We start from the raw sequence: 19,489 nt of genomic DNA, 5'->3' as shown, positions 1-19,489 counted from the left end.
CAGATACTTCAATAGTTACACTCATAAGTTTGGCAGTAATATTCGATCTTTGGCAAAAACATTTGACAGTCGGCAACAGAAACCAAAACATTGCATTAAAACAAGCATACAGTGCATAGTGCTGTAGAATGTGGAAAAAAACAGCAAATTGGCGCTCATAGAAAGAACAACACCAAAAATGCAACAGGAGCGTAATATGTAAGAAACTGTCTACGCAACCTGTAAGTACAGTTCAAAACATTACTACTTAATAGGAAATACCAACCACCAGAACTGTTTATAACCTATAGGCACAGTGACAAAAATGTAAATAAAATAGCTAACATATGTACATATTCCAGGCCACTGATGATGCCTTGCAGAAAATAAAGGCGAAACGCGTATGGCACTAAAATTGTGTTTTATTCAGTTGCTGTCAGACGGTCCATAAGTGAAAATTATCAATATACCGTAGTATTACGCGCAACTGAGGAGGACAGGACCACAAAAGTTGAAGATGTCAATACAGCTATGTCAAGCATTCCCTGTCAACGTGTACAACAGGTTCAAGAAAATACATCTGAGACTCCATAAGATGATACAGCATATAAAATTCAACAGAACATGCAAAAAGAACGATTTAATTCCAAGTTACATTAATGTAAAGGTTAAAAACAGTTCTACAGTGGCACAAAAGTCGAAATCATTTGCAGAACGATATTGGTTACTACATGAAATTAAGATGCTCTATTCGAAAAAACAGCACCTAAACATGATGCTCTATGAGACTCATCTAGAATTGGCAAGAAACGTAGGAAACGCCGCAGTTTTCATGGCACTAGTAGAAAAGACTGAGCACAACACATACATAGCAATGAAACACTTACAAAACAAACATAAACACAAGATAATGAAACTAACAGTAAAAAAGACGCAAAAATACATTTACATTTTAAATGTGAAACCACATGAACACCAACACACATTCCATCCACGCTTAGTTAACCTAACAAAGACAGAACTACACGAAAACGAAAAAATGCTCTTGGAAAAAGGTTTGAAACACTGCACCAATAGCAAAGTGAACAATCAATACATAGAAAATCTCATAGTAGAAACCGAACACATCCTTACACGTGAAGAACAACAAAATAATTGTGAAATAAACATAGGACTGACAAGAGAACTAGTAAAAGAAGAAATAAAAGGCATAATAAAACAAACACAGCAGACACACAATAAGAACAACCAAACAGAAGCAGCTACTATGAAAAGGTTAAAACAAAAGTTAACAAACAACAACGTATTAATAACAAGAGCAGACAAGGGAAATGTAACAGTACTCATGGATAAAGAGCAATACATCACAAAAACCAAGGCATACATAAACACCAACGCAATACAAAAACTGAAGTCAGATCCAACTACACGATTCCAGGCAAATGTGAAACGAACACTGAAAAACATTGAACACACACTCACAGACAAACAGAAATACTACTTAACACAGAAAAACCCACAAGCACCAACACTCCGCAGCCAACCGAAAGTACATAAAGACGGAATGCCAATGAGACCTGTTATCAACTTCAAGAAAGCCCCAACATACCGCATAGCTAAACACCTCCAAAAGTTAGTTACAAAACACTATAAAGTAGAAAACAACAGAACAGTGATAAACACAGGAAACCTAATAGAAAACATACAGAACATACAGGTACCACACACAGCATCACTGATTTCATTCGATATAGAAAATATGTATACCTCCATCCCTATCACAGAAACAATAGAAATCATAGAACAAAATCTCTCATCCCACAGCAACCTCACCACAGACGCAATAAAAGAAATAACAGATATGCTCAGACTGACAACTGAACAAAACTACTTTCAGTTTGAGGAAGAATATTATCTACAAACTGATGGACTGCCCATGGGATCCCCAATATCAGGAACACTAGCAAACATTTTCATCAGTCACCTTGAAAATCAGATATTTGATAAGATAACCACAAATGAAAGTTTCAAAATCATATATTGGTACAGATACGTGGATGACATTATCTGTCTGGTAGACGAGCCAAGTGAAAAAATAGATGAACTCCATTCAGAAATAAACAAAGCTCATAAGAACATAAAATTCACACTTGAAAAAGAAAATCAAATAAATTTTCTTGACATTACAATTAAAAAAGAAAATGGAAAACATACATTTAACATCTTTAGAAAACCAACAGCCACGGACACAATAATACATTCCACATCCAACCACCCCCAAAGCCAGAAACTTGCAGCACTAAGACACATGTTACATAGATTAAACAGAATCCCACTCAGCAAGAGAAACTATGAACAAGAAATGAACACGATCATACAAATAGCTAGGAACAACGGGTATGACACACATGTGGTACACAGGCTCAATCAAAAAATAAAAACACAAATAAAAAACAAACACAACATTTCCACAATACAAAATAACTCACAAGCTGAAAACTTACAAACACACTCAACAAACACACACAATGACAACACCACACAGAAAAGAACCAGATGGTACACCATGACCTACACACATAAACTAACACACAGAGTTGCAAACATCCTAAAGAGACAGGGCTTCAAAATAGCATATAGGACTGGGCAAACCCTTCAATCACACCTAAGCCAGCCAGCTACCAAGAGGGACAAATTCCAACAATCAGGAATATATAAACTTGAATGTCAAAGTTGTGATGCAGTATACATAGGCATGACATGCAGGAATTTTGAAACAAGATACAAAGAATATATCAGATGTTGGAAGTATGAAACAAACCATTCCACATTTGCAGACCATTTAAAACACTACAACCATCATCCTACAAACATGGAACAAGAAATGAAAATAATGAGAATAAGCAACCATGACAAACATCTTATACAAATGCAAGAAAACTTCCACATCCAGAAAGCCATAGCAGAAAACAAACATGTGATAAATGAACAAACACACATCAACACAGGCTCCCTACTACACTTAATAAAGGAAATGATAACATAAAAAAATAACACCAAAATACAGACAGACACACACACACACACACACACACACACACACACACACACACACACACACACACATACACAGCAACCGCCCCGCCCCGCAAAAAAAAAAAAAAAAAAAAAAATCATAACACCAAAACCAAAATACAGACAGACACACACACACACACACACACAGCACAAAAAATACATATCACACCAAAACACACACACACACACACACACACACACACACATACACAGGACAAAAACAAAAATAAATACAATAAATTAAATTAATACCACGCCAAAACACACACACACACACACACACAAATGCACGAACAGACCACAGATACTTCAATAGTTACACTCATAAGTTTGGCAGTAATATTCGATCTTTGGCAAAAACATTTGACAGTCGGCAACAGAAACCAAAACATTGCATTAAAACAAGCATACAGTGCATAGTGCTGTAGAATGTGGAAAAAAACAGCAAATTGGCGCTCATAGAAAGAACAACACCAAAAATGCAACAGGAGCGTAATATGTAAGAAACTGTCTACGCAACCTGTAAGTACAGTTCAAAACATTACTACTTAATAGGAAATACCAACCACCAGAACTGTTTATAACCTATAGGCACAGTGACAAAAATGTAAATAAAATAGCTAACATATGTACATATTCCAGGCCACTGATGATGCCTTGCAGAAAATAAAGGCGAAACGCGTATGGCACTAAAATTGTGTTTTATTCAGTTGCTGTCAGACGGTCCATAAGTGAAAATTATCAATATACCGTAGTATTACGCGCAACTGAGGAGAACAGGACCACAAAAGTTGAAGATGTTAAAATGGAACACTCGGGAGCGGGTCTGGTGGGCGCGGACCTCAGAGGGAATACCCGGAACTGCAGCGGACGGAAAACAGAACGGCAAAATTCCAGAAGGTGGCAGTGAGCGGCCGCGGCTGCAGGGGGAAGGCCCACTCGAACAGTCTCAAGTAGCATCCGATGGAGGCTACGAGCTACATTACTGAAATATTGTGCAAGTACAACGCCGATATTTGGCAGAACACCCGACAACCCGAGACTTCATTCGATCACCGGAAAAGCCCGAAGAGTTACGTCATATCGTGCCTACCACTAACAAAACTGTAATTTTTCCAGTTAATTGTCGGACGATTAGAGTCTCCGACGATATTACGGCACGATTGGGGAACTCGAGTACGAGTGAAGTGAGGTTTTCTCTGAAGTTTTTGGTTACATCAGGAGATGACTGGTGGGTGATAGAAGGATCCGATTATTGTTTTTTTGCCCACCCCTAATACTGAGTCTTGCCCAGACAATCTCACATGCATCTTTAATTTCTGTCTTGGTGGATTTGAATTTCTTCTCTACTGTGACAAATACACCACCACCATTGCCCATTTGCCTTTCCTTTTGCTATACACTTAAATTTTCCCCAAAAATCTCACTGCAATCTGTTTGAGCAAACTCTGCAGAGCTAGTTGGCATACGAACTTGTACTACTGTGTCGGATGTGGGCTGCATGTCAAATGCATATGCCGTTTATAGTAACTTAACCGCGTTACGAATAAAACTACTCTTGCATTACCCCTATTTGATTTTGTATTGATAACCCTGTGTTCACCTGACCAGGAATCCTGTTCCTCCTTCCACTGAACTTCACTAATTCTCACTATATCTAACTTCAGCTGATCCATTTCCCTTTTTAAATTTCCTAACCGATGTGCCCGACTAAGGGACCTGACTATCCGCACTCCAATCCACAGGACATCAGTTTCGTTTGTTCCGATGACGACATCCTCCCGAGTAGTCCCCGCCTGGAGATCCGAATAGGGAACTATTTTATCTCCGGAATATTTTACCCGAGAGGAAGCGAGGTCATCATTTAACCGTACAGTAGAGCTGCGTGCCCTCGGGAAAAATTATCGCCGTAGTTTCCCATCACTTCGATCTGTTCGCTGTACGTACAGAGTGAGGCCGTTTTTGTCGATGTTACGAGGCCAGATCAGTCGGTCGTCCAGACTGTTGCCACTGCAACTACTGGAATGGCCGCTGCCACTCTTCGGCAATTGCGTTTCTTTCGCCCTTCGACAGATACCCCTCTGTTGTTGTCGCACCTACGGTTTCTCGATCGATTTTAGGGTTTTCCCGTCTCTGCGTGACTGTTCACGATGTATTGTGCTTTATTCGCACGGAAAAAAATTTAATTTGTTCCACAATTAGAATTCCAGTTAGGTTGCTGTTGCCGCTTTTGTCATTTTAATATGGATCGTCGGTGCTAGAATTGTGGCTACGAAGTACGGAGTCGAATTCCTCGGATAAAAAGTTCGCAGTTAACCTACAGTGTCAAATTTCGGTGAATACCGCAGTGATCGTTGTCGGGGCCAAAGTGTCACTGTCGTGAAACTGGTGAGGCCCCTTCTTCGACAACGTAGTGCACTACCCGATCGATTAGAATACGTCACAGACGGGACGCGTGCCGAGGTGGTGCCCCCGTCGACCGCAGATTAAGTTTGACGGCATTGCTTGCAGTACGACCGGTCCTGTTGCCGGTAAACGGTGTAAAGTCTTCGTCTGTGCTTTTTGTTTGTCAACCACGTACTTTCGAGCTGTACTAAGTGTATTGCCAGTGTGTCTGCAGCAGTTGCTACCACATAGTTTAATTTCCACTGTTTCGGTAATCACAGAGTCCCACAGTTCGAAGCTCGAGCCCAAATTCTCGTATGTTCGGACCTGATTTAGCATTTATTTAGTAGCCCGTACTCGGCTGCTGCCGGTTTTTCTTATTTTCTATACTCGAGTCGGCAATGTTCGACACAGTGATCGGTGTTAATCCCTGTAGACTGCCCCGTGTAACAGCTACCACACACCGTGGGACGGGAAGGCCGAGCTGGAACTATCGGGCGAGAGGATTGCCTGCCTTACCGTAATCGTGATACAGTTACCGTCCAGCATAGGGGGTAGTTGCGTGTGAAGTGTGGGGTAATTCATTTTTTTAATTGGGACGAGCGTGTGGCAGAGGGTGGGCAGCGCGACAACAGCTGTGCCGGAAACTCCCAGTTGGGAAAGTGACAGTGAATGGTACAGTAGCACGTATAATTTTTAAGCCCGGTGTGACTTGAACAGACCTAACAGCGAACAGTATTTTGCTACAGAGGCAGCACATCTCAGTATTTATCGGGGCTAACAATGTAAGAACTTGATTACGGCTGTAGCACACGATGTGTAGCTATTGTCACACGTATATGTATGCGTGTAGCAGTGAAAGGGTTAAAAACCACAGCCTGTGCCATCACAGTGTAGCAGTTGGCTGGTAACATAACGCAACATAGTTCAGTGCTCCGTGCGACCAGTTGTGAGAATGGTGAAATTGGCAGAATCCCCCTCCGTCACTTTGTGTCGGTACCCAGAATGTTGTCTTTGTCGTAGCATATTAATCGTGTTCACTACTTCGTAGGACACTGGAGAACAAGTTTATAGAAATAAATTTGGCAGTGTTCAGGAGCACGTGACTGTAATAAAAAAGAGTCCCTTTTGGAGTGGACATTGCGACTCGTCGTCACAGAGACGGCCCGACGACGTGCCGCATTTGCACCCTCGCAGTCCTAGGCGATGTTATCACCTCTCTTCTCCGACCTGAGCCTACCTCTGAAGTATTAATGATCTGGATTTTTATTGGGTGCCTTGAGGACGTTCACCTACAAAGTACTAACTGAAATTTGTTTTGCACTAATTCCCTGCTGTCGTCGCTTTTGTAAAATCCTGCCTGTGCATTTAATCCGTCGTTACTTTCGCTAAAACATTGTATTGTTTTTAATTTTTTTTCCATCACTACAGAGTAACAGGAGCAGCCAAATGGTGTCTCATCTTGCGTCCTGCTATCCTAATTACATTGCAGCTCTCGTAACTTTTCCTTTACTTTTTCTCCCTTTTTCAGATGTCGGAGATGAAGAAAAAGCGAGAGTGAGATCAAATCTATTGAACCTGGACAGGTTTCTGGGGCCGTACCCTTTTGATATATGGAAGAAGTGGCAGTCAATGACGAATAAAATATCTGGTTAGTTATTTTATTTTTATGCTTTGTGATACTTTAACTTGTCTTAATATTCGCGCTCGTGTCCATACTCACATTGTCATTACCTACATAAAGACCTGTGTAATGATCAAAAGTATTGAGAATTATGTTCCTGAGAACTTTAATTAGAACAGCATGTCTGCTAAGGAGTACTGTACTCTCCAGCCATGCAGCTGGTTGTATTGTACTCACAATAAAGTTATCATTTTTCGCTTGTGTGTGTGTGTGTGTGTGTGTGTGTGTGTGTGTGTGTGTGTGTGTTCTGCAAGACTTGATGTCATCTGCCGTGAGTCTGTAGAAAATAATTTAATCCAAATGAAACAAAATAGCTTCCTTTTCTCAAGTTAGCTTTTTGGATGGTTTTTATCTTTTGGCATAAAATTTTGAAAAGGAGTTTTGTAAATGTATTTGTGCGACCATTACCTACAGCAAGTACATTAAAATTCATTTCATAAATTGAAACAACTTTTTCTTGCAGTAATCTATATTCAATCTATATTCATTTGTGCTCCTGGCACACTTCGCCTTTTATGTTGGAGTACGGTTGGAAAATTTAATGTGAAATAATACAGTTTTGTTTTTATAAGGGGTGATCATCAGTATGCCAACTGGGCAAAATGATAGCGAGCATTGTGGCAATCGTCCCATTGTCACACTAGGTTGGAGGTGCCCATTTGGTAAAACAGCCTCTCCTGCAGTACGAAGAAGTCCGTAAGTGCCTGCCGCACGTCCTCCTCGACAGGAGTCTTTGACCCTTCACGGTGTGATAATTGCACAGTAAGAGATCGGGACTGTGGGATGTGTGCCCGAGTGTAGCCCACTTGTCTGTAACGGATGGGGCCAGCCTCCCAGATCGATCAGCTTCTCGTGTCAGTTCACAACTGGCACAGAACCTCGCACACCACTCCACGACACTGGATTTTGACAGACGTGCTGCCCCAGACACATTCTCCGTTCTCCGGCGGATTTCTACCAGTGTCTGTCCTCCGGCAACTGAGGAAAAAGTAACGGCAAATTTTTTCCGGTAGGACACGTCTGGTAATAGTGACACCGTAATTCACGTTTCCCCATTTACCGGAAGACACGAGTGCTACACTAATCCCTCGCTTATACGTTGTTGCCGGTGTACTCGCATCGTAGTCGTGCTTCGTCACACGTACGCTGCACCGGTGTCCTCAGACGGACACTTTTTGATTGCCCCTGACACTAAATGACAATCCCAGAACCCAGTACCAGTCGGAGTTCGCATATATAACAGCTTCCAGGGGCAACAAACATTTAATTTTCAATATTTTGCATAATTATTCACCAAATTTAAAAATTTGAAATGCTGTCATAATATTCTCATTAAGGGCTGTATAATCTTTATGTTAAAAGCTTAAGACAGTAATACAAGTATTACGGTTAGAAACAGTGCGTTTTTCTCGAGACAGTACAAGTGATGCTGGGTAAATACCCAGATGTTATTCGTCCGACATTTTAGAATGAGAACATTAGTGATTGCCAACAAACTTTATACATAATTTGTAACCTGAACCAAACTTTTTCTTCCGATGCCCCACCCGACCTCACTCCACCGAAATTATGAGAGAAAGAAAGTTCGTCACTTATTCCATTTTCAGTGTTCACCCAGTAAAACTTCAGGATCAGAGACGACTTTTTATCTATCACTTCATTACTATTGACTAACAGTAATGATACAAATTGAGAAAAGGAGAAATACCAAAAATTGTGAAGAGTGTATGATATCAGCCTAATTACTTGTGCAGCACAAGTATTGCTGAGAGTGCCGAATAAAAGCCTACACGGCAAGTTGTATATCTGGATCAGGGAGGGACAGTTCAAATTTAGAAGTGGAGAAGGAACGAGAGACGCTATTGACCTGTTATGAATCGTAGAAGAAATATATGTGGAAAAAGGTTTATGCTGTTTTTATTGATTTGGAAAAAGTGTTCCACAGAGTTTAATGGAACAACCTGATAGGTACACTGAAGGAGGAAGAGTAAGCACTGGAAACGTAATGTGAGAATGAAGAATCGTCGGAAGGGGTGTCGAGACGAAGTCGTCACCTCTCCCCTCTGCTGTTAGACTTATACCTGGAAGAGATTATTGCAAAAGGCTGTGATGGAAATAGAGGAGTACTTATTGATGGAAAGAGAATAGAATGTATACGATTTGCCGATGACACGGTATTAATGGCAGAAAGAGAACAAACTGCAAATGAAATGCTAAAAGATCTGAATGATGGCCGTGTGGGATACGGGATGTGAATTGATATAGCAAAAACAGAATGTACGGTGATCGACAAAGAAAGAAGACTGGCAAATAGTGAGGTAGCCCGAGTTGTTACTAGCCAAGAAGAACATTTAAATATCTCGCTAGTACGACCGGCGAAGACTCTATGCCTTCGAGAGGTGATAATTCGCATTGCTTAGTGAAGGAGGCATTCCATAGAAAGACTAACTTATTGTGTGGCACATTAGGTAAAGGCCTGAGGAAAACGCTCGGCAAGTGTTCTGTGTGGAGTATGGGACTCTACGCAACAGACGTGGAAACTCAGATGAGAGGATGAGAAAAGGCTAGAAGCATTTGAGATGTGGATGTGGAGAACGGAGAGGATACGCTCGATGGAAAGAATGAGTAATGAAAGAGTGTTAGTCACAGGAGAACACTGTTGCAGGTTATAAGAAGAATGGCGTGGAACATCTGTTTGGACAGGAATGCTTACTAACGGATCTTTTGGAAGGTCTGATTTGTGGAAGGGAAATGAGAGGAATGAGGGGATACGAGATAACAAACAACATAAAGAGAAGCTGATACTATGCAGACTTGAAGCGGATGGCAGAAGACAGGAGAACATGAAAACCTGCTTCAGGCCAGAACACTAATGATCAATGACTACTGACTCTTATTTGAACACATTTTGCAGACCATTTATATCTCTAGATTTACCAATAGAGTCCAAGTTACCCCACACCGTATCCAAAAGCAGCACGGAGTGACTTCCAGTGAACTTCAAGCATAATTTCAAATCTGTTCTAAACTTTCTTTCACTCACATAATTAAGTCAAATATTCAACCCATTAATTCATTTGTAAAGTAATCAGATCTTCGAAGCAGTTTCATACGAGGCGGTTACATTCTTTATAGACTTCGAGGTTTGTATCCTGCGAACTATGAACGGAGGGCAACAGGCAGCTTCCCTATTCCTAGATTTCTGAAAAGCATTTGACACGGTATCCACTGTAGACTGTTAACAAAGGTACGAGTGTACGGAATAGAGTCCCAGATATGACTGTGGCTCAAAAACGTCGTAAGTAACATAACCGGTACGTTGTCGTCGACGGCAAGTCTTTGTCTCGTGAGGGTATCGTTAAGAGTGCCCCAGGGAAGTGTGATATTTTGTATATACACAAATTTTGTATTTGTAGGGATCCACAGCCTCCAGATGTTTAATAAAATTAAACATGATGCGTAGTAGGCTGTAATGCAATTTTTATTTAATTGAGCGATTAGCTAATTTCGAATACTTGTCTTTGTGAGGCAGCTGTAAAACCGACATAGAAAAGCACAACATCGTCTGCATACAATGCCGTGTATAAATAACACTTTAAACATCTCACATTAAGATGAAATATTACTGCACAAATTTCTTACAAGCACACGGTAACTGACAGCAGCTGGTAATATGTTGTCACAGATTCGTATTCGTGCAAAACTTTAAGACTCTCCGTAGCCACCCCCTGCGGGTTCGGGGATAAGAATAGGCCCGCGCTATTCCTGCCTGTCGTAAGAGGCGACTAAAAGGAGTCTCAAACTTTTCGGCCTTAATGTGATGGTCCCCTAAGGGGTTTGACCACTAGATTTCAAAATTTTCTGTTAGTGCGTACTGTTTGGGAAGGACACCTTACGTGGTGCATTCTGTATCCATCTTGCCCTAAGATATGGCACACCCGATATTGTCACGGAGTTGGCCTTACACCGAGCATCCGGCCACATCAGCTGCAGCGTTTTCCGGGTGGCATACGTGCCCTCCATTATGCACTTACATCTTCGCACTCGTGACACGTATGGATATTTGACACCCGACATCCGGCACGGTAGCCAGTCCGTTGTGGTGGGGTCGTCATGTACCCTCTCGGTGGTAGCCCCCTGACTACACAGGGATCGCACTGCCGATGCCTGAGCTGCTACCTCCCCACGTATGCCGAGGAGTAGATGCCTATCCCTCTGGGGCATCGGGACTCCCGGCAAAGGCCTTCCTGCCAGGTGGTGTTTGCTGCGGCTGGGTGGCGCCCGTGGGGAGAGCCCCTGGTCGGAGTGGGTGGCATCGGGGCGGATGACCCGCAATGAAGCGTGGTACATCATCTCTCGCTGGTGGGCTTCCACCGGCAGTCTCTAAGCGATCGAGGTCTAACCTCGACGGGAAGAAATACGATCCGAGATCGTTTCCCTCCCTGGCTACTCCGTGGGAGGAACGTACGGCCAAAGACAGCAGTGGAGATTATTCACCCCGGTACCTTGTCTGTACGCGGGTTGATGGTGAATCTTTTATGCCAACCGAGCCTCAGTTTTTGTGGAGCATTTAGAGGACAAGTTCGGGGAGGTGGAGGACTTGTCCAAGATGCGCTCTGGGTCAGTTCTCATCAAAACAGCATCCTCTGCCCAGTCACGGAGGTTGCTCACTTGCGACAAGTTGGGGGATGTTTCCGTCACCACCACTCCCCGTAAAAGTTTAAACGTGGCCCAGGGTATTATCTTCCACAGGGATCTTCTTCTACAGTCCGACGACGAACTACGCGCCAACCTAGAACGACGAGGTGTTCACTTCGTCCGGCGCGTCCATCGGGGTCCGAGGGATAATCTGGTGGCCGCCGGTGCCTTCATCTTGGCCTTCGAGGGTGATGTCTTACCCCAAAAGGTCGAGGTGATGGTTTACCGATGTGATGTGAAACCATATATCCCTCCTCCGATGCGGTGTTTTAAATGCTGGAAGTTCGGCCACATGTCATCTCGCTGTACTTCCAGCATCACGTGTAGAGATTGTGGACGTCCTTCGCATCCCACTACTCCGTGTGCCCCGCCTGCTATCTGTGTTAACTGCGGAGAACACCATTCCCCCTGCTCGCCGGACTGTAGGATATTCCAGAAAGAAAGGAAGATAATGGAATATAAGACCCTGGACCGCCTGACGTACCCCGAGGCTAGGCGGAAATATGAGCGGTTACATCCTGTGCCAATGCCAACAAGTTACGCCGCTGCTGCAACACCGGTACGATCGACTTCCGTGTCGTCACGTACAGTTGCCTCTCCGCTATGTCAGACTTCACCGGCCCCCTTGGTTGTGGGGGGCACTTCACTCCCTGTTGCTCCTGCTCCATCTACTTCAGGAGCAACACCCCCCAAACCATCGGGGACGTCAGTTCCCCCTTCCCATCTGGAGAAGCGTACGACTTCTTCGGCTTCTCTCACCAGGAAGGGGTCCCTTGGGGACCTCCCTTCGCAAGTTCCGACCAGTGGAAACGCGGACACCCGCAAGTGGCTGAAACACCCACCAGTCCCTGGTCGTAGGGCTTCGCGGTCGTCGTCCGTCCCTGAGACTGACCCAGTGAAGCCCATGAAGCCTGAACCTCCGAAAGCACAGCGGGAGAAGCCGAAAAAGAAGGAAGTCCCCAAGACCGACGACATTGCGGTAGCACCCGTCCCACCGCTTCCTACAAGCTCTGCCTCTGAGGACGAGGTGGAGATTCTGGCGTCTGCTGAAGACCTGGATCTCGCCGGTCCCTCAGATGCCATGGATGTCACTCGTGCGGGTTCTGAATCGGTGGCAGCGAGTGACCAAGCGGCGTAAATTGCCTTCCTAGTCCCTTCACACCTTCTCAGCCATGGACAATTACATACTCCAGTGGAACTGCAGCGGTTTTTTCCACCATCTAGCTGAGCTCCGACAACTTATCAGCCTTCACCCTTTCTTCTGCGTTGCTATTCGGGAAACTTGGTTTCCAGCAATGCGAACCCCCGCCCTCTGTGGCTATCGGGGTTATTATAAGAACCGGGCAGCATATGAAAGGGTGTCTGGTGGCGTCTGCCTATATGTCCTTCACACTCTGCACAGCGAGTCTGTCCCTCTCCAAACACCTTTAGAGGCTGTCGCTGTTCGGGTGTGGATGTCACAGGCTGTTACCGTCTGCAGTCTTTACCTTCCACCGGATGGTGATGTCACGCAGCATGTCCTGGCTGCTCTGATAGCCCAATTACCGCCACCTTTCTTGTTATTGGACGACTTCAACGCCCATAACCCTCTGTGGGGTGGGTCAGTGACGACAGGTCGAGGCGCCACCATTGAGCATTTATTGGCACAGCTCGATCTTTCGCTTTTAAATGATGGTTCCTTCACACACTTCAGCGTGGCGCATGGCACGTACTCCGCCATCGACCTTTCGATTTGCAGCCCTAGCCTCTTACCGTCTGTTGACTGGAGTGTGCATGACGACCTGTGTGGTAGTGACCACTTTCCGATCTTTCTGTCACTGCCACATCGTCAGTCTTCTGGGTGGCCTTGCAGGTGGGCCATGAATAAGGCTGACTGGGGCTTGTTTTCCTCCACTGCTGCTATTGAGCCTCTCTCTCGTGATGACATTAATGCGGCGGTTCAATCGGTCACCACTGACACCGTTACTGCCGCCGAATCTGCCATTCCCCGTTCTGCTGGGTCGCCTCGGCGGCGGACTGTGCCTTGGTGGTCGCCTGAGATCGCCGCAGCGATTAAAGATCACCGGCGGGCGCTCCAGCGTTACAAGCGACATCCCTCCATCGAAAAACTTATCGCCTTCAAAAAGCTGCGTGCGCGAACCTGTCGCCTTATCTGCCAAAGCAAGCAGGAGTGCTGGGAGCGGTATGTGTCCACCATTGGCCTCCATGTATCTCCATCGCAGGTCTGGGCCAAGATCCGACGCCTATACGGCTATCGGACCCCTGTCATCGTCCCTGCGCACTCACTGAATGGAGCAGTTTGTACAGACTCTGACAAAATTGCCAACAACTTGGCAGATCGTTTTGCTCTGAGTTCCGCTTCTTCCACTTACCCACTGGCCTTCCGCCCCATTAAAGAGCGGATGGAACGTCGGAGCCTTTCTTTTCGCACCCACCATTCTGAAACCTACAATGCTCCATTCAGTGAGTGGGAATTTCACAGTGCGCTTGCTGCTTGCCCTGATACCGCTCCTGGGCCGGATGGCATCCACTGTCAGATGCTGAAACACCTTTCAGTGGACTGCCAGCGACGGCTCCTCGGCCTTTACAACCGCATTTGGGTCGAGGGTGAGTTTCCGTCACAATGGCGGGAAAGTATTGTTATCCCCATTCTGAAACCTGGGAAGAACCCTTTGGAGGTGGACAGCTACCGTCCCATTAGCCTCACCAACGCTCTTTGCAAGTTGCTGGAACGGATGGTGAGCCGGCAGTTGAACTGGGTACTGGAGTCCAGGGGCCTTCTGGCTCCATCTCAGGGTGGGTTCCGTAAAGGCCGCTCCGCCGCCGACAATCTGGTGAGTCTGGAGTCGGCCATCCGTACTGCCTTTGCCCGCCGTCAGCACCTGGTCACTGTCTTTTTCGACATGCGGAAGGCGTACGATACGACATGGCGCCATCACATCCTTTCTACGCTTCACGGATGGGGTCTTCGGGGCCCTCTGCCGATCTTTATCTGCAATTTTCTGTCGTATCGTACCTTCCGTGTGCAAGTTACAGCCTCATATAGTTCCTCCCACATCCAGGAGAACGGCGTGCCACAGGGTTCTGTTTTAAGGGTCTGCCTGTTTTTAATAGCCATTAACGGGCTCGCTGCGGCCGTGGGACATTCTGTCTCCGCTTCCCTGTATGCTGACGACTTCTGCCTTTACTACAGCTCTACTGGCATTGCAGCTGTTGAACGTCAGCTCCAGGGCGCTATCCGCAAGGCGCAGTCCTGGGCTGTAGCGCATGGTTTTCAGTTTTCGGCTGCCAAGACCCGCGTTATGCATTTCTGCCAGCACCGAACAGTCCATCCAGAGCCGCGGCTTTATCTTTCCGACGACCTCCTTGCTGTGGTGGAGACCCACAGATTTTTGGGTGTAGTTTTTGATGCCCGGCTGACTTGGCTGCCTCATATTCGGCAGCTTAAACAGGCGTGTTGGCGGCATCTAAATGCTCTGAGATGCTTGAGCCACACCAGGTGGGGAGCCGACCGATCTACTCTCCTACGGCTCTACCAGGCGTTAATCCAGTCTCGTCTGGATTATGGGAGCCTGGCTTATGGCTCAGCATCCCCATCTGCGTTGCGGTTGCTGGACCCAATACTACACAGCGGGATCCGCCTTGCCACTGGTGCCTTCCGCACCAGCCCTGTGGACAGCATACTTGTGGAGGCAGGTGTCCCTCCACTGTGATTGAGGCGCCAACATTTACTGGCCGCTTATGCTGCTCATGTTTTTAGCTTGCCTGGGCATCCAAACTATCGTCTCCTGTTCCCGCAATCGGTCGTCCATCTGCCAGAACGTCGGCCCCGGTCAGGTTGTACGATCGCGGTCCGCGTCAAAGAACTTCTCTCCGGGCTTAGGGTTTTCACAGTTCCACCTCCTTTCCGGGCCACTTTGCGGACACCCCCATGGTGTGTTCCTCGCCCTTGCCTTCGGCTCGACTTGGCACAGGGCCCGAAGAACTCAGTCCCTCCAGAGGCCTTCCGCCGCCGGTTTTCTTCCATCCTGGCCACGTATCAGGGGTCTGACGTTGTATACACTGACGGTTCGATGGTTGCTGGTCGTGTGGGTTATGCGCCTACTCTAGGGGACCATTCCGAACAACGTTCCTTGCCGGATGGCTGCAGCATTTACAGTGCTGAGCTGTTCGCCATCTTTCGTGCCCTAGAATATATCCGCTCCTGCTCAGGTGAGTCCTTCGTTATCTGTAGCGATTCTCTGAGCAGTTTACGAGCTCTCGACCAATGTTTCCCTCGTTCTCGTCTGGTAATGGCTGTCCACGAGTCCCTGCATACTCTTGCCTGTACCGGCCGCTCTGTGGTCTTTGTGTGCAGCCCCGGTCGTGTCGGTATCCCGGGCAATGAACGTGTAGACCGCCTGGCCAAACAGGCCACCAGTGAACCCACCCTAGACATTGGCCTTCCTGAGACTGATTTGAGGGCAGTCTTACGCCGTAAAGTTATCTCGCTTTGGGACGCTGAATGGCGGGGTCTTACCGCCCCTAACAAACTCCGTGCCGTCAAGGAGACGACGACTGTGTGGCGCTCCTCCTTGCGAGTCTCTCGCAAGGAGTCTGTCGTCCTCTGCCGACTGCGTATTGGGCACTCACGGATGACCCACAGCCACTTATTGCCCCCTCAGGGGGTCCACAACTCTTTTGTGGATATGTGCGTAGCGAGCACGGGACCCCGAGCTAATGTGGCCTTCCTTCCTTTCCGGGCTGCATACCTTCCCTTTCCGCATCCTTCCCCATCCCCCATTTCCCCCCCCCCCCTCCCCCGCCACTGGTTCTTTCCTTCCATTTCTCCCCCTCTGGGGGTATGGTTTGTGCCTACGTCCGGAGATGGACGCTTGTAAATGTACCACATTCTTCGCCTTCCTTGCTTGTAAGTCTTCATCCTTCCTTTGTCCTTTTCTTTTCCTTACCTCTTCTCTCTACCCTTTTCTCCACTGCGGCGTTTGAGACCTCTTCTTTCCTTTCCCTTTCTCTTTCTTCCTCCCTGTGTGTGTCTGAAGGCCGACCCACGCACTTCCATGCGTAGCCGGTGACGGGGTAATGCGTAATTCCCCGCCCCGGGTAGACAGGTAGGACACGTACGTACCCCCTGGTAACGGCCAGGCCCAGGGAGGGGTGATTACCCGAGCTGATACCTTCCGAAAGTGCCGATTGGTCCCTCCGTCCGTTTGTCGGGAGGTGTGACCTGAGGTGTGAACAATCACCTAAGGCGGGAGTGCCCTCAGAGAGGGCCCCCACAAGGGAGGAGTGCGCCATCGGAGACGCCGGTAATCATGGGGGATTCTTCCGCAATGGTTTCCTCACTTCCACTATGTCTGCTCACAAACGTAAGTTCACTGAGTCTCAACCACAGTCAGTTCTTCCATCGTTGCCACAGTTCCTTGTTGTTTCTCGGTCTGACGAAGGTCACGACTTCTCCACGGTCAACCCTTTCATTATTCAGAAAGGTGTCGACGCAATTGCAGGTCCTGTAAAGTCTTGTTCCAGATTACGGAATGGCACCCTGTTGTTAGAAACAGTCAGTGCCCTCCAGGCACAAAAATTGCTGCGTACCTCACTACTACACACCTTCCCTGTCCGGGTGGAACCGCACCGTACCTTAAATTCCTCGCGTGGAGTCGTTTATACACGCTCCCTCGATGGACTGTCTGACGAAGAAATTCAGCACTACCTGTCTGACCAGGGCGTAACGGCTGTTCATAGGGTTATGAAAAGGGTTGACACGAACATCATTCCAACCCGCACTGTCTTCTTGACATTTGACAAAGTTCAACTCCCATCGAAAATCAAAGCAGGCTATGAGATAATTTCCGTTCGCCCTTACGTCCCAAACCCTACGCGTTGCTATCGGTGCCAGTGGTTCAATCACACCAGCCAGTCCTGTTCCAATCCGGCCAAATGTGTTACGTGTGGCAGGGATGCCCATGAGGGTGCTTGTCCACCTCCATCCCCTCGCTGCATCAACTGTATGGGTGACCACGCCGCTTCCTCTCGAGATTGTCCTGTTTTTAAGGACGAAAAGCTCATCCAGGAAATTAGGGTGAAGGAAAAGGTGTCGACCTTTGCTGCTCGAAAATTATTCGCCAGTCGACAGCCCACCGTGCCTCAGAAAGGAAAATACAGCACTGTCCTTGCTTCTCCTCGGCCAACAAAGGAGGCGGCCACGCAGACTTGCGACCTCACCTTTAGTGCCACAGTCGTCAGATCGGCCAGCGCAAAGATCGCCCGTTCAACCTCACCACTTTCGCCTGCCCACTCTCTGGCTCACCCTTCATAGAGTTGTGCTAAATCTCGAGCCCAAAAGTCAGACACCAAGACTTCGAAAAAAGAGCATACTCGTGAAGAGTTTCTACGTACGGCAACTTCCCAACCATTGGTTCCTCCTTCCTCTAAACATCATACTTCCAAGAAGGCTACAAAGAAACCCAGTTCCTCTCCTTCTCCGCCAAGGCGTGTCCCATCTACAGCACCACCTGGCGGAGGTCGCCCTCGGCCGTCTTCTGTGTCGCCGAGGCGCACTGCTGGCGGCCGATCAACCGGCCGATCGCTGGTGGCAGGAGCTGCTCCTGACCAACCTATGGATCAGGATCTTCTGCCTTCGGCTGAATGCCATTCCATGCTGTCGGTCGCAAGCTCAGAGCAGTCGTTGAGTTGACAGCGACCTTGGTCGCATTCCTCCATTTTCTGTTCACCCTATGTCCATTATCCACTGGAATATCCGCGGTATTCAAGCCAATCGGGATGAATTGTCGATCCTCTTACAATCCTACTCGCCGGTCATCTTCTGTCTTCAGGAAACAAAGCTGCGTCCCCATGACCGCTTTGTTCTCCCTCATTTTCAGTCCGTCCGATATGATCTCCCCTCTGTTGAAGGCACTCCAACACATGGAGGACTCATGATTGTTCTCCATGAAACTCTCCATTATCACCCAATCCATTTAAACACTTCCTTCCAAGCTGTCGCCGTCCGTCTTTCCCTTTCCGGATACACGTTCTTTCTTTGTACTGTATACATTCCATCGTCCACACCAATGGCACGAGCTGATCTCCTTCATCTTCTTGGTCAGCTTCCACCCCCATATTTGCTGGTTGGCGACTTCAATGCCCACCACCCGCTTTGGGGATCTCCACATCCTTGTCCACGTGGCTCACTATTGCTAGACGTTTTCCACCAAGCAGATCTAGTTTGCCTCAACACTGGGGTCCCTACATTTTTGTCTGCCTCCACGACAAATTTATCTCATTTGGACCTTGCGGTCGGTACTGTTCCGCTAGCTCGGCGCTTCGAATGGTTCGCCCTTGATGATACACACTCGAGTGACCACTTTCCATGTGTCCTTAGACTGCAGCCTCAACAGCCATATATGCGCCCGCGACGCTGGAAGTTTGCCCAAGCCGATTGGACACTTTTTTCGTCTCTAGCGACATTCGATGACCGTCACTTTCCCAGCGTCGACGATGAGGTCACACATATTACCGACGTTATTCTTACAGCTGCGGAACATTCAATACCACGCACCTCCGAATTGCCCTGGCGCCCCCCAGTTCCTTGGTGGAACGAGGCATGCCGTGATGCACTACGTGAGCGGCGACGTGCTCTCCGCGTTTTCCGCCACCATCCTACTT

General features: G+C 47.0%; 1 protein-coding gene across 2 annotated transcripts in view; it reads left to right on the top strand.

Moving 5' to 3' along the window:
* LOC126215061 (protein AAR2 homolog) overlaps positions 1-19,489 on the top strand; it is a 131,967-nt gene that overhangs the window by 79,573 nt on the left and 32,905 nt on the right. Inside the window, exon 3 of one of the 2 annotated variants that reach the window (XM_049941709.1) lies at positions 6,974-7,093. The exons of the other annotated variant lie outside the window; for it this stretch is intronic. Coding sequence (XP_049797666.1) covers positions 6,974-7,093 — 120 coding nt within the window. The remainder of the gene's footprint in view (positions 1-6,973; positions 7,094-19,489) is intronic. 2 annotated transcript variants of the gene reach the window in all.

This window comes from Schistocerca nitens, chromosome 12 (assembly GCF_023898315.1).
Source record: "Schistocerca nitens isolate TAMUIC-IGC-003100 chromosome 12, iqSchNite1.1, whole genome shotgun sequence".
In the NCBI taxonomy this organism is placed as follows: domain Eukaryota; kingdom Metazoa; phylum Arthropoda; class Insecta; order Orthoptera; family Acrididae; genus Schistocerca; species Schistocerca nitens.
The sequence above is the reverse complement of the archived record's forward strand: the minus strand, read 5'-3'. Positions and strand labels throughout refer to the sequence as shown.